The sequence below is a fragment of the Amphiura filiformis genome, chromosome 14 (assembly GCF_039555335.1).
Source record: "Amphiura filiformis chromosome 14, Afil_fr2py, whole genome shotgun sequence".
NCBI lineage: Eukaryota > Metazoa > Echinodermata > Ophiuroidea > Amphilepidida > Amphiuridae > Amphiura > Amphiura filiformis.
The window spans coordinates 19,545,002-19,559,269 of NC_092641.1; the positions used below are offsets into that span (position 1 = coordinate 19,545,002).

The following is a 14,268-nucleotide window of genomic DNA, read 5'->3' on the forward strand; positions in this document are numbered from 1 at the left end:
ATGAGTTTACCTTCAGCGTTGAGCCTGTCGGCTTAAACTATGCGGTAGACGTGTCCGATGACGTCATGGAAGACGAGATGATGCTGATGGCTGACATGGGAATGACCTACTTCTTTAAAGTGGAAAAGAAGAAAAAATTCAAGTTTTGTTGGGATGCATTATGGTGCTTCTTACTAGGTGCACTTCAGGTAGTAACAGGTGTGTTGTTGGTAGGATTCACTTGTGGGGCTGCGGCAACATTTGGTATGGGACTGATTAGCGAAGGTGTTTCGGATTTGATTGATGGGATACAAGGAATGATTACTGGTACCTTTTCGTGGGCACAGTGGGCAATTTCCAAGGCTATAAGTTTGGCTATATCTCTAGTAGCAAGTGGACTCAGTGCGTTGAAAAGAGCCGCAAAGGCTGCGTGGAAGGGGGTAAAGGCAGCAGCTAGTGGGATCAAAGGGGTAGCTACCGTGACAACAAACACGGCAACAAAACAAACTTTGAAAGCAGGTCTTAAGACAGCTACTACGTTTGCATTGCAAGAAATAGGAAAACAGGGTGTGAAGACAGGTGTGTCACTACTTTGGGACACAGCTTCCATAGCAATTCTGGAATACATTTTGAAAGAGCGCTTTCGTGACACCATCACAGAAAACTTGAAGCGTTCAAGACCTTTAAATGAAAGTTTGTGGGCAGTGATTGAACAAATTATGCCTACCAATCCTTCAGAATTAGATAAGGACAAACTCAACGATCTAGTCAAATATACGTGTGATAAAGCTCTTGGTAAGGTATTGAACAAATTTCCTGTGTTTAATGAGATTGGCTCTCATATGGACAGATGGCAGAGGTTGATGTCAGCTGTTGCTTCGAGAAAAAGTGGTACCTTAGCTCAGCTAATATTAATTGGGAACGAGATATATCAGTACACGCGTTTGGTTGCTGAGCTTGTTCAGGATTGGCCTACGGCTGACTATATGAAAGACGAAGTAGCTTCAGCGTTAGCACAAGAAATAACCGAAGTTTTTAAGCTCCCAAACACAAATGATAACGCAGACTTACAGAAAGATCAGTATTCTGATTTACATGATCGTCTCTATGAATCTGTGTTTGAGATAGTGACTGATGGGTTTACCGGAAAAATTATCCACTTGTTAGTTTCCATTAGTAAAAGACATGCCTGTCAATATGTATCGGAAAAATTGGGTACAGTGGCTGCTAATGCGTTGAATAGAGCTGACGTCAACCAGCAGCTTATAGATCAGAGCCATAGTTGGGAAATGAAAGTTGACGCAGAAGACACAAAACCCGCACATACAAATTTTAGTCAAGAAGAGCTAAATCAAATCAATGAGCTGGTTAGAGAAGTTACAGATCCATCGAAGCCGGCTAATGACCTTCATCTGAACATACTCGTGCAAAGTGGCCTAATCGAAGGCGGTAGAGGCATTATTATAGACATAGTTGACGAGAAAGGGAAACATATCACATCAAACCAGTTTGAAGGAAAACCAGGAACAGAACCAATCAGGTTGCGTTTAGTTCAGACGAAAGGCGGGTAAGAACATTGAATAATCTTCTTTTACAACACCCATGAAATGTAAGCTTATGTAGTAAACACAACTTTTACTACAGCAGTCAAGTTAACTCAATAAGTAAAGCGCTGGACTCCGGTGCATTGGTGATCGACGATGCGAGTTCGAGCACCGGCGCAATCTACGTACAATAGAGAGATTGCGATTTTCCAAACGTAGACGTAGACCGTACGTTTTTACGTACGTTAATACGTACGGTTTTACGTAGCTGGTCGAATCCAACGAAAAGTGTACACGGCATGTTCAGGGCCATAACTTAAAAGTATTAATCAATTGGCATTCGTTTTTGTATTGTGTTTATTCGCCTTGATCATACGCTTCGCGCCATATATAATAAGACCCCTTCTGTGTAAAACTTAGACACAGAGACCCCAAAACATCATATTTTTACCCATTTTTTCAAAATGTTTCTTAAAGTATTTTTAAAAATATCTAAATCAGTTATGAAAAGAAGTCATTGGATTGAATCTAAATAGATTTCCTGAAAGGTGTGTATTGAAAGATTGCCTGTTCAATTTTTCACATATTTGTACATAATTATGAATTTTTTGTGATATTTTTTTGAGTGGTATTTTTTACATTACCTACGAATACAATTTTTCATAGCTCTAGATATATCTTTAAAAAATGGAAATCACTAATAAATGCGCAATTGATACAAGCTTTGATATGTCCAATACTGAAATGCATTGCATTCGGACATCTTTATTATTGTGTTTAGCTGCCAGAAATTCTAAATGGCACAAAGGTAGGTTTGGTAAAAAATATGCATTACCTCCGAATACATGTTAAAAGCTGTGCCATTTTCACAAAGTGAGAGAATAGTAAACAATAGTTAAGCAATAGGTGCAGGGTAATACACTCTTTATTTCTACCAAGTTTCAATAACCTGCGTTTAAATATTTCTGAGATGTCAACAATAAAAGCAAGTATTCGTAGGTAAATTTCGGTAACCGAATGTTACCTACGAATACACTTTTACATCATGACAGTATTGTGAAACACCGCCATTCATGCTAATGCCCATATTGGTACATAACGAAGGCCTGTATGTTTGCTATCAAATCATATGTCAATGAAAGTTGCGAATTCACATACATGCCCACCATGCAAAACTGAATACGGCTTAATTGGTGAAAAATATGTACTGAAATAGACGACGGTCTGCTCATTTGAAAGAAAAATCAGATTCAAAGAAGATTAGAAGGGATAAATACTTGGATTTGTCAACTGTCATGTGTGCTTCATTTTAAATGTTTACTGACCTTCTGGTTTCTGAGTAATTTGTGTCCAAATTGATTTATTCGAAGGTAACTTTTGACGTTTTCGCTAAGGTTACCTACGAATACCATGGAAAAACGACTGTTCTCATTGTCTCATGATCTAGACAACACATTGATGGACCCTGGTATAAAGCTAATTGTAGTTGCCCTCAAACGAAAGGCCACAAGACGTAACTGACTCCAAGATGGACTTCACAAGTCTGCAATAACGGTTTTAAGTGATTTGTGTGCAATTAAGCAAATTAAAGTCACTTTAGTGCCTTTATTTCTTACTTCAATCCTCTTTCAACCGCTGTCAACCGACATTATTAATACATGATAGGGTCTAAAGTATCAATAAACGCACATAAAGAAAATAATGCATTCAAAGTGCTTTATAAAATGAAGTTTTGATTGCGATATCCACCAAAAGTCTCATTCTTACCTACAAATACTGAAATGTTACTTACGAATACAGCATAATACATGACATGTGTAATGAAGTGTCCCTACCAATGGAAATTAATTGTCAAAACTTTAAGCGGTACCCCAGGACACTATTATTACCCATATACGGATTCATTCAACAATTATTTATTATGTAAAATTGCTGATTAACTACTTGTATATCAAAATGAAGTGGTCAAAATCTTACTAAAAGCATAAAAAAATGTTGATCTAAGGTAATAGCATTTATTCATTTGAACGTACCATCTGAAAGAGATCTAAAACTACCATTTTATTAATTCATTACCATAATAGCAAAATTTAAACCTATAAACTCAATATAGATATTGTTAAATCGCTCATGTTACCTACGAATACCCGGGTTTCTTCACCTTTTCATTGTATAAAGCGTTAGGTGTATGCGTATAATTCCTAATATTCTTGAAAACATATATCATACTCGTTCTTATACAATGTGTAAATTGATTCATACTCATTTGATAAATAAAATACAGAAACTGACCTAAACTTCATTTTCAAAAATAAACTAGCATAAATTGACTAAGATCATATTGATCGCGTTATAAAAATAAAAACAAATATTTTCTGGTTGAGCTAGCATTTTCCTGACACCCTGTGGTCTACATTACACGAACAAAGCGTTAATGGGAATATTCCATTTGTTTTAGGTTGATTAGTATTGCGATAGTGAAAGCATCCTAGTGGTATTCGTAGGTAACATTGGGTTTTGATATCACATTTACTATCACACGTCCTGGATTTATTTTTCAAGATTAGTAATGGCACTTTTGGTTCCTATAAGGCCAATATGTCATCAATCAATGGGCAAAAGGAAAAAATTGTGGAGACATTTTTATTTCGGACTTTTATTTTTGTCCCGTGGACACTTTTGGTTGGAATCGACCAGCTATGCATCGCAGTGAGGCCATCTACTTAATCAACGCTCGTGTGGTGGCGCTATGTCCTATAATCAGTCATCTAGTGATTTGTTTGCATGCAATCAGCCCGGGTCACTCCTCCCTACGTCATACATTAATTCGTCCAGTCCCATTTCCATAATATGAAATTTAAAAAAAGGGAATTTCAGTTCGGCAGAGGTCGACCTCGAACCCACGCCGCAGCTACATACAGAATACTCAAGTCCAGCGCGCTAGACACCCCCTGCGGCGCTGCATCTTTTGTGCCCCAACTTTTCAACAATCCTGAAACTTGGCTTGGCTCGTGAGTCAGGGTGGTATGAGGGGCAGCGATGTACACACGCCATTGGGATGAAACCTGCCACAAATGTCTGTAATGACAAATTTGGCACATTTTGAGATTTTGAAGGTTTGTTTGGACGCTTGTTTGAAAAGCAGCGTTAATTTAAATATCACAGATTAAATGCCTATCTTTCCTGACTTCGTAAAAGAAAACAAAATTTAAAAAATCTATCACTGAATAATTATAATAAAATAACCAAATTAGCAATTTCGGCCAATCTGCAGACAAATTAAAGCTGAAAAAAAGCTAATTAATATGCAAAATTGATGCCAATAGAAAACACATGATATCAGGTTGCGGTTTTTTTGCACACATATGTATACAAATGTCTTTCAATTAATAACAAAAAAATAAACAAAACGTAATTAATTATGCAATTTAGCATTCATCATACATTTGTCAAGTATGAGCCTGTTATGATGTTGAATAAAGAAACTGCAGTTAATCACTTAAATATAATACAAAAAATACAAAGTTTGACATTTTGACAGTGTCTGTAATAGAATTTTCATTTTTTCTGTAAACATAGTATGTGTCACCATAACTCAAAGCCAAATCCGAAAAGTAAAAATAAAAATTCATTTGCAATGAGACTTTAAATTAACATTTTGTTATCTGGATTAACATGGGAGGACAAATGGTAAAACGAACCGCCATTACACTGTACCGTGTATACAAAAATAGTGTTGCCTTGGACACACACAATTGAATACATGAATACAAAAGCCACCTAAGTCCATGCGAACACACAGGTATGTATAATGTTGATAAGCATTCTGCCATGTAATATAAACCACACACTTTCCTTTATTAAACCCATTTTTGTTCAAAAGTCATTCTCTAGCAATGAATGTGTTACAAGACTCAAATCATGGAATTGGGTGATTCTTTCATACATGCTATTTTTCACATGCCCAATAGACACAGAGGATGAATTTGAGTTGTTCTTTCATGCATATGACAGGCCTATGTATAGCAACAATTTCCCATGCTTAACTCAATTTGGCCAAAGTATGGACTTAGGTGGCTTTTGTATTCATATATTCAATTGCTTACAGCTATTGTGGTTTGGAAAACTACTCCCTACCAAATATCTTTGATAATATTATGTTTCAACTAGTTTTCCTCAAGTGTTTCATTCGTCATTGACGGAAATAATTTACACGGCGGTAAGAAAGATAAATATTTCAGCCAAATGGTGGTAGGTTTTTTTTTCAATAGGCCTATATTTACTAATTTATGAGCGATCTTCAAATATCCATAAAACAAGCCGTAGCTCTTAACAAAGTAATATTTAATTGCCGGAAAGGCTTAACACACCATATATTAAAAATTCAAACAATTGGGAAAAAATGGAACATAATGAGAAATTCATTTTTCGACATGGATGTTTTCTAAAATTGGCCAACTTTGAAGCGCACACTTTTCAATTCACTGCTATGCTTGCATGCACAATATGGCAGAATTATTGTGCAGCCACTGTGACATCCCTAATATGAGATAAAGAGAGGGGTGAAACTACAATCAACCACAATTAGTTGGTCCCTGTTGAGCCTACAATGATCTTGGTCAGGTGTGTTTAGGAAAGAAATATGAAAATAGAAATTGCACAAAACACCTGCAATAGCATAGCTGCGAATATGAATACTTTGAGTAACCAGGGGGTGTAGCTTAATCGTGGGAATACTCTTTTGAGTACCCGGCGTGATTTTATACGGGTCACACATTTGAAAAAAAACATGAACACGTTTTTGGTCTCATTAACATGGTGCGTAAAAAGGATACATAAATGAAGGATTTTCAAACGGATTCTAAACATTTGTATAAACACACAAATAATGTAAAGCTACATCCAACGAACCAACATTTCTCTCACTGCGATATTTAATTGCTGAGAAAACTTGGTTGCTGAAAACAACTTTGTCTTTTATACGTTTTTATATGTTTCTTTCCGTATCCTTAAAACATCGTTCAATCTAATGAACATCCAGTTTTATATCATTTAATCTCTTTCTAGAGAGAGATCATTCCTAGAGAAATGTGCAGGAAAAGTCAGTTCATACAGCGGTCATTTTGAGCGACTGGATCAAGCTGGCAATGTTGTACAAGTGTACGGACAAACAGGTGACCGTAGCAATCAGAACTGTTTCTACGAGGCCATTACGTATGGAACTAAAACCAATGCGACTGATCTTCGACAACTGGTCGGTGAACAGGTAAGCAAATGATTCATTGCTCTATTTATTTTTTCTTTACTTTCAATTGCATGTTTATTTTGACATCCTAGGAACATTAACGTTTAATTTGCACTATACATTCATTAATTTAGAGTTGAAGATATGGGTACATACTAGTTTCCTCATTAGCCCTAACCATATTATACCTTAAACCTATTTACCTAGCCCTTATTTTATATTCAACGTAGCATACAATCGACGGCCTAATATATTTGGAAAATCGAATTCTTTAAAACTTATGTATAACATAACATGTCGTGCCTTTCAAACATTCGTGCAAAAATAACGCGTAAATGTTCCTGGTAAATGCGACTAATTCCTTATGGAATTACTGACATTTATACAGCGTGATACTGGTAGTCTACAGTGTTTTATTAATGATAATAATCATGATCATGTAATAAATTGATATCAAATGAGAGATCCTCATTAACATATTGAAATTAGGAGTTCCAAATCGGTGTATTTCCGAAGATTACCTTTCCACATTGACCCTAGCTTTGCTCCAAAGCCGACCTATTTTCCATCCAATTGAAAGAAAAAATGAAAAACCATGCCATATGCCCTCTGACACTACAGTAAAGACTGGCCGTAGGTGAGTGGACTTGAGCGGTTGGTGGGTGGGGTAGACCAATACTCAAAAAACTGTTGAATTAGTCTAAAACGTGGTATACAACAGTGGAGACTACTTCGCGTGTTTTTGATAATATCTCCGGAAATGTACCGATTTGGTAGCGCCTAATTTCAATATGTTAAGGAGAAAGATATGAGCTTTCACCTAAAACCAAATCAGCATTTTGATGGGGTTAAGTGGGGGATGAGGCTGTCAATCAGGTTACCCATCTTTAATACGTACGTACGATACTTACATGTACCTACCTTTATTTCTATCTCTCTCTCAGATAAATTCAGACCCAGGAAGATGGAAAGAGCCCGCTATGTGTCAACATCAATTCAATCTTGCCTACAGTGACTGGAGTTTGTTCTCAACTAGAGGAGGGGAAAGTATTCATAAGAAAAATAGGACAGACACAACCTATGATAATTTAGAAACTGACATACAAGCTTATGAACAATCTTACGTTGAGCACGGTGGCAAGTTGCAGGATCTAAGCGCAGAACATCGATTGCAGCTTGGCACGATTGATGAATACAATAGGTGATTAATAACTTTATGTGATCATTAGAGTCTTGGGCGAGATTCATCAAATAAAGATAACATTGGGGCATATTGTAAGGTACCAACGGCTGTATCATCCACCCTATACTAAGCAGATACTTTGCCGCGTTTTAAATCCACGGGCTGTGACAGGCGGGCGAGAGTTCATGAGGGTAATGTCAGGTCGATCGGTTACAACAATACATGGACCTAAGATACATATTACTTAAGCATGCGTGTTCGTCAACTATAGCTTTAGTCTCCTCTGCCTTCGCGGCACGCCAGTTGGTTTTCTCTCACTATGTGGAGTGAGCGAATGATCACACTTATGGCGGAGGAAAAAACTTACTAGAATACTGGTCAGACGATCTTATTCTATCAAGTATTATAAACAATCTGTGGATATTCTGAATCATCCAGGTAGATAGATAAACTAAAATTAAATATCAAACTGTTCATCTGGACTTACTGTTTTGAGTTGGCTACAGTATCACGTCTCATCCGAGACGCATCGTCAGGCCTAGTGGGCTGTCGCTGAAGTGTTGACCTGTGACTCGGTTGGAGTGACGTCACGGGACAGTCGTCGAGGAACCCGTTTGATGGCTGCGTCGTAGGCCCTTGACAGGTTGTGACATAGTCCCCCTCCTCGGTTGAGTGAAGGCTCCTCACGGCGGACATATATGGCCTCCTTGACCCCTCGATCAAACCACTTGTGTTCTTTGTCGAGCACTAAAACCTCCTTGTCCTCAAAATTATGGTTTGTAAACTTGAGGTGGGAATATAAGCCTACTGCTGAGTCGTTGATCCCTGATGAAGTGGGTCTGCGATGCACAGTGTCAACACACTATATTATAATTTTTTTTTTCATAAAGCTCTATACTCCGTTGGTGATCAATATTCTATTGTTGACACAGATAAAGAAAGTTTACATATGCATTGTGATATACACGTGTGATCGAATTTTCTATTATACAAGCACCTGGATCATTAATGTGTTCCTTTATATAATTGTAATTCTCAAAATTAAATATATCACAATTTTAACTTTCGATTTAAAAATCGTTACGCCAAAAATGCAGTAAAATGTATCCAGAGCAAACAGTGATGGCCGCTAATTTGTGTATTTAATTTCAAGTTAGTGTATTTAAAACGAAACCTTGGTTTTACTTCAAAACAAATCGAATTTCCTTGTAATAGCAACACCATATGGAATACTAGAGCATGCGCAAATCGTAATAATGTGTAGAATAGAACTTGATGGTATCTCATATGATAGTCGTACTATTCTTAGCCTGAGTCGCTCGGCCTATCTCGAATAAAATCGTCATGCGTAGCTATTGAAAAACGAGAGGATTCGCTGTACTACTATCACGGCAATATTTGACACGAAGATATAGGGATGATGACGCTGTGCGATGTTAGTGCATTCGTTTGTGCCCTGAAACAGAAACAGAGTAACATCATTTATACTACATGTACAGTGCAAAGATTCGGACTGTGAAGATTCTTACGTAGGACAAACAAAACAACCGTTGCACAAACGCATGTACCATCGCAGACCCAGATCGCAACATGACGGTTGGTATACTCCTATACCACGGCCCCTAACACTGCTTGAACTATATTTATAAATGCGTTTTTATAAATACCCAGCAAACACAAAACGTTTGTGACATCATTTGTAAAAGGTTAGAAAAGGTTGCCAGAAAAATGTTGGGTTATATAAAGGGTATCAAACGTTTTCACAACATTCAAAAACATTTTTTGGTAACTTACTGCAAACATTATAAAATATCTTTTATATAAAATGTTCGTAAACAAATCCAATAAAAGGTGATGTTGACATACCTCAATGACGTTTCGTGCAGTATCACTGCACTTTCTCAAATTGAATGATCAGCTTTGACCTTTCTCGTCTGTTGCTTCTTGGTAGCAGACGTAGGTGGCGCTGTTAGCAGCTGATCATAAATATGCGGAAGGAAGTAGTTGCCACAATCCCTGTTGAGTGTATTAGCCTGCCCCCTCTTTCTTATCCATATTGATTCCTTTATGTGTCGTCATTTCCTGTTGGATTCAATGTCTCTTATTTTGGCTTCATCCCAGCCTATCACATGATTGTCTTCGGCTACGTGGTCTGTGAGAGCGGATTTCTTGGGGGCACTTTCAACAGATGTTTTACGTTGGGCCCTAGTGTATGGTTTCTCCGACGCCAAATCAGATTCAGTTTTATGTTCTTTCATGCGTATCCCGAAAAGTCTTGAAGTTTCGCCGATATATGATTTAGGGCACGCTAAGCAAGGAATTTCATACACGCAGTCGGAAGTTGTTTTGGTGTCACGTTTATCCTTAGGGTGGACAAGATGGTTTCTCAACGTTTTGTGAGGTTTGAAATTCGCTTGATAGCCGTGTTTCTTGAAAATTCTCCTGGTCTTTTCCGAGAGACCCTGCGTATATGGGAGGCACACAAAACCCCGGCTTTTGGATTGAGATTGACTATTGACTTTTGGTTTGCTAGTTTTCTGAACTGTTTTGAAAGCCCACTCCGGGTAGCCACACCGCGCGAGAGCTTCTTTTATTTTAACTTCCTCTAGCTCTCTGTCTTTCTCCTCGGTGACCACTTTGTCTTTTCTATCCATGAGAGTCCGAATAACACTGAGTTTGTGTTGTAAAGGATGGTGGGATTAGAAATGCAGATATTGATCTGTATGTGTCTTTTTTCTATAAACGAGCAATTTGATTGAACCATCTGGTTTCTTGACAATGAGAGTATCGAGAAATGGGATTTGCTGATTTTCTTCCGTTTCATAGGTGAACTTGATATTTCCAGTGTTGTCTATTTGATTAAGGTGTTCAGTGAGGGGTTCAGCGGATCCTTTATTGACTATTTCCAACACATCGTCCACATAGCGTTTCCATAGCCTCGGTTTTATGTCTAGGGGGGCGGTGGCTAGCGCTTCTTGTTCGAGCCACTCCATGTACAAGTTCGCTACTATTGGGCTGACCGGGGAACCCTTCGCCGTGCCAAAACGTTGGTATATTTGGCCCCTAAACGAAAAATATGTGGTGGTGAGTGCGAATTCCAATACTTCCATGATGTTATCTATGGTTAGCTTGGTCCGTTCTTTCAAAGTTGAATCGTCCTCCAGTCGGTTCCTGATACTCTTTAATGAGTCGCTGACCGGGGTGTTGGTAAATAGAGATACCACATCATGAGACATGAATTCCTCTCCTTCCTCAATAAGAATCTCCGCTAGACCCTCCGAAAGGTCTTTAGAATTGATCACGTGGTGTTGGGTTTGGCCAACCAACGGGCCTAAAATACGAGCAAGTTCTTTTGATGTCTCGTACATGATAGAGCCACAATAATCTACAATGGGTCTCAACGGGGTACCGGGTTTATGTATTTTGGGTGTACAATACATACGAGGCGTGTTCTCTGCAGTGGGATATACTTTCCAATACTCACTAACCGTGATCTTTTCCTTTTTTTTCCATTTCTTTAACATACCAAGGAGCTTGTCCTTATATTTGGATGTTGGATCAGATTTCAGTTCTTGATACGTTTTTTCATCATTTAGCATGTTGTTAACTTTTTCTTCATAAGTATCTTTATCTAAAACCACTGTGGATTTGCCTTTGTCCGCTGGTAAGATCATGATATTTTCATCTTTCTTAAGATCTTGCAAGGCCCGTTTTTCATCTTTAGACAAATTGGATTTGGTGATATTCGCATCGCTCACGTTCAAACCAGCGCAAGCTTCCTCGGTGGCAACAATATAGTCATGCAATACCTCAACAGGGATTGTGGCAACTACTTCCTTCCGCATATTTATGATCAGCTGCTAACAGCGCCACCTACGTCTACTACCAAGAAGCAAACAACGAGAAAGGTCAAAGCTGATCATTCAATTTGAGAAAGTGCAGTGATACTGCACGAAACGTCATTGAGGTATGTCAACATCACCTTTTATTGGATTTGTTTACGAACATTTTATATAATTGTATTTGGACAATCCTGATGAATCTATTTGCGGATTATAAAATATCGTTATCTAAGTGTTGACAAAATATTTGGCAAAAAATGTTTGCCAAAAATAGTTTTCAACAACATTTTGAAAACATTTAAAAAATGTTTTTGTAGTTTGTCTTCATACAAAACGTTTTAAACCGTTTTCATTATCTTTATATAACCCGACATTTAATGTTATTAAAACATTTTTACCAAAACAAATAACCCAAAATATAACCTGTTTAAAACGTTTTAAATACGTTTTGTGTTTACTGGGTACGCATACCAAGACCAGCAAGCGTGACAAAATCTTCATGCATTGACCACTGTACAGAAAAGAACAGGAACTCTGTAGATAAATATCATAATTTAAGCATTAATTGAATAGCAAAATTATTATACGTAGGGATTCCAAATTTGTAATATGTTATCAAAAACAACATTTTGAAAGTATTTGATGATGGAAAAAACGACGGAAACGTTTACAATATAATCACAAAGTTGAAAAATAGACAATTTTGCTGCACAGTAGTCTCATGTTGTATAGAAGGCTATGTAGAAGGTCACTTCAAGACTTACTGTCTACAAGTAGGGATGACCAATGAACCATCAACTTGATTAGAACACTCCCATAGACATGCAGGGAGCTCAACTGTGCACTGCATGCACAGACATTTCTAAATTGATCTCATTCTTTTATTATTCAATATTTTTCTGTAAAAATTGGGAAAGCTAATGCCAATTATATTTTGTAACTATCTTGCAAATTACAGCAACATAACTTATTTTGTTTTCCTGTAAGTGCGATTCAAAATTGGTCCATCGCCACAGTGCGCTTAATTGCCAGTGGCTGAGTTCAGCACTGCTCAAGAATGGCACAAAATATTCAGATTGGTAAGATCAGGTGAAAAATGTGACCTACTGAGCTGTAATTTGGCAGAGTTGCCAGTAATACCTCTATCATACCCTCTGTAAAAAGGTTAAAAAATTGAACAAGTAGATCTCGAGTTACAAATTAAATCACCAGCTTCCCTTTGGAATTTCCACACTCCTTTCGAATCATGTTAAAAAGACACCTTTCTGAACATAAATGTGAAGTTTCGTGCTCATTCGATGTATTTTCACCTGATCTCAACCCTAAACGTTTTCTTATATTTAGGCCTATACCATCTACAACTTGCTGCTGGCTATACCTTGTTTAGGACTTTCAAAAGAAGTAGGCCTACCTGAATGTGCAACCATAACTGTTTCAAAATAGCCCGCGAAAGTCATGCAGTAACTCCGAGGTCATGCATTGAATTGGTTTGAATGAAGAATACCGGGAATCAGCGCCTTTTGTTAGAAGTCAAACATGAGTGAAGTGGATAACCTCTATTGTTGTGAATGAGTCAATGACCTTCAATGGCACTTAAGATTGTGTTTGCATACACCTACTAATTGGTCATATTAAACTCAATAACATTGAAATTCTTGGTTATGAAAAAAAAAATTGATTTTGTGCCATATCAGCCATCTTGGATGATTTTTGACAAAAGATCTCTAAATGCATGATTTCAATGCCTCGGTTTGAAAAAATAATTTATGCCATTGACTAGTAAAGTGCCATTTCATAAGAAACCCCTTTGATACTTTCACAATATGCTTGTTTCAAGTTTGCATATATGTTAAAAAAAAGAAATATATAAAGGTAAATATATGCTTATGCCAATTTTGCTCCCAATTGCTATTTTTGGACCTTGTCATTTTATTTCGTTCTAATGACCGGTCAGAATGGGAAACTTTGAAAATGCATAATTCGAAAAGTTTTTGACCGATTTTGACCATTTAACCACCAAAATACTTCTGTTGATGAGTTCTATCCAGCAAACAATCTTTTGTAGCAATAGGGACAACGTGAAATTTTGATGGTTATCCCTACTACAAGCTGTTATGGCAGCGCGGAGTTTGTCACGTGCGTATTTATAAAAACGCATTTATAAATATAGTCGAAGCATACTGCCTAAGAGATATGTGAATCTGCCTGTTGGTTGTTTAAACCGTTATTTTGTTTTAAGGGTAGGCTAGTGCAAATAACAAAGAAGCAATTCAGCAAGAAACAATTTACATAAAGCAGATAGCAGCAGTCATTTGGAAGACTTTAAAGCTTTGACTTTGGGGTATCAGAAATTCCAAATTACACCAAACTTATCATGTCTTTAGATGCCCCCCTCCCCCCCCAAAAAGTGAAATCAATAGAGAGGTTGAGATGTACCATATGCTTTGTGCGGCCCCTCCTAGGCGTAGATCCTAA

General features: G+C 37.4%; 2 protein-coding genes across 2 annotated transcripts; one reads left to right on the top strand and one right to left on the bottom strand.

Moving 5' to 3' along the window:
• The first annotated feature begins 865 nt into the window (after nt 1–865).
• LOC140168962 (uncharacterized) lies at nt 866–8,237 on the top strand. The gene is made up of 3 exons (XM_072192269.1): nt 866–1,546; nt 6,591–6,789; nt 7,713–8,237. Exons 1-3 carry the CDS (start codon nt 966–968, stop codon nt 7,971–7,973), a joined length of 1,041 nt encoding a protein of 346 aa, XP_072048370.1. The 5' UTR covers nt 866–965; the 3' UTR covers nt 7,974–8,237.
• A 2,413-nt stretch (nt 8,238–10,650) lies between these two features.
• Nucleotides 10,651–11,796, bottom strand: LOC140169258 (uncharacterized). Its single transcript, XM_072192515.1, has one exon. It carries the CDS (start codon nt 11,794–11,796, stop codon nt 10,651–10,653), a length of 1,146 nt encoding a protein of 381 aa, XP_072048616.1.
• Between the last annotated feature and the right edge of the window lie 2,472 nt (nt 11,797–14,268).

Excerpts from the sequence above, each read along its gene's own strand:
- LOC140168962 (XM_072192269.1), top strand. The coding sequence starts at position 966 with ATGAAAGACGAAGTAGCTTCAGCGTTAGCACAAGAAATAACCGAAGTT. Across the intron at positions 1,547-6,590 it reads TTAGTTCAGACGAAAGGCGG|AGAGAGATCATTCCTAGAGA; the intron begins GTAAGAACATTG and ends ATCTCTTTCTAG. Across the intron at positions 6,790-7,712 it reads GACAACTGGTCGGTGAACAG|ATAAATTCAGACCCAGGAAG; the intron begins GTAAGCAAATGA and ends TCTCTCTCTCAG.
- LOC140169258 (XM_072192515.1), bottom strand. The coding sequence starts at position 11,796 with ATGCGGAAGGAAGTAGTTGCCACAATCCCTGTTGAGGTATTGCATGAC.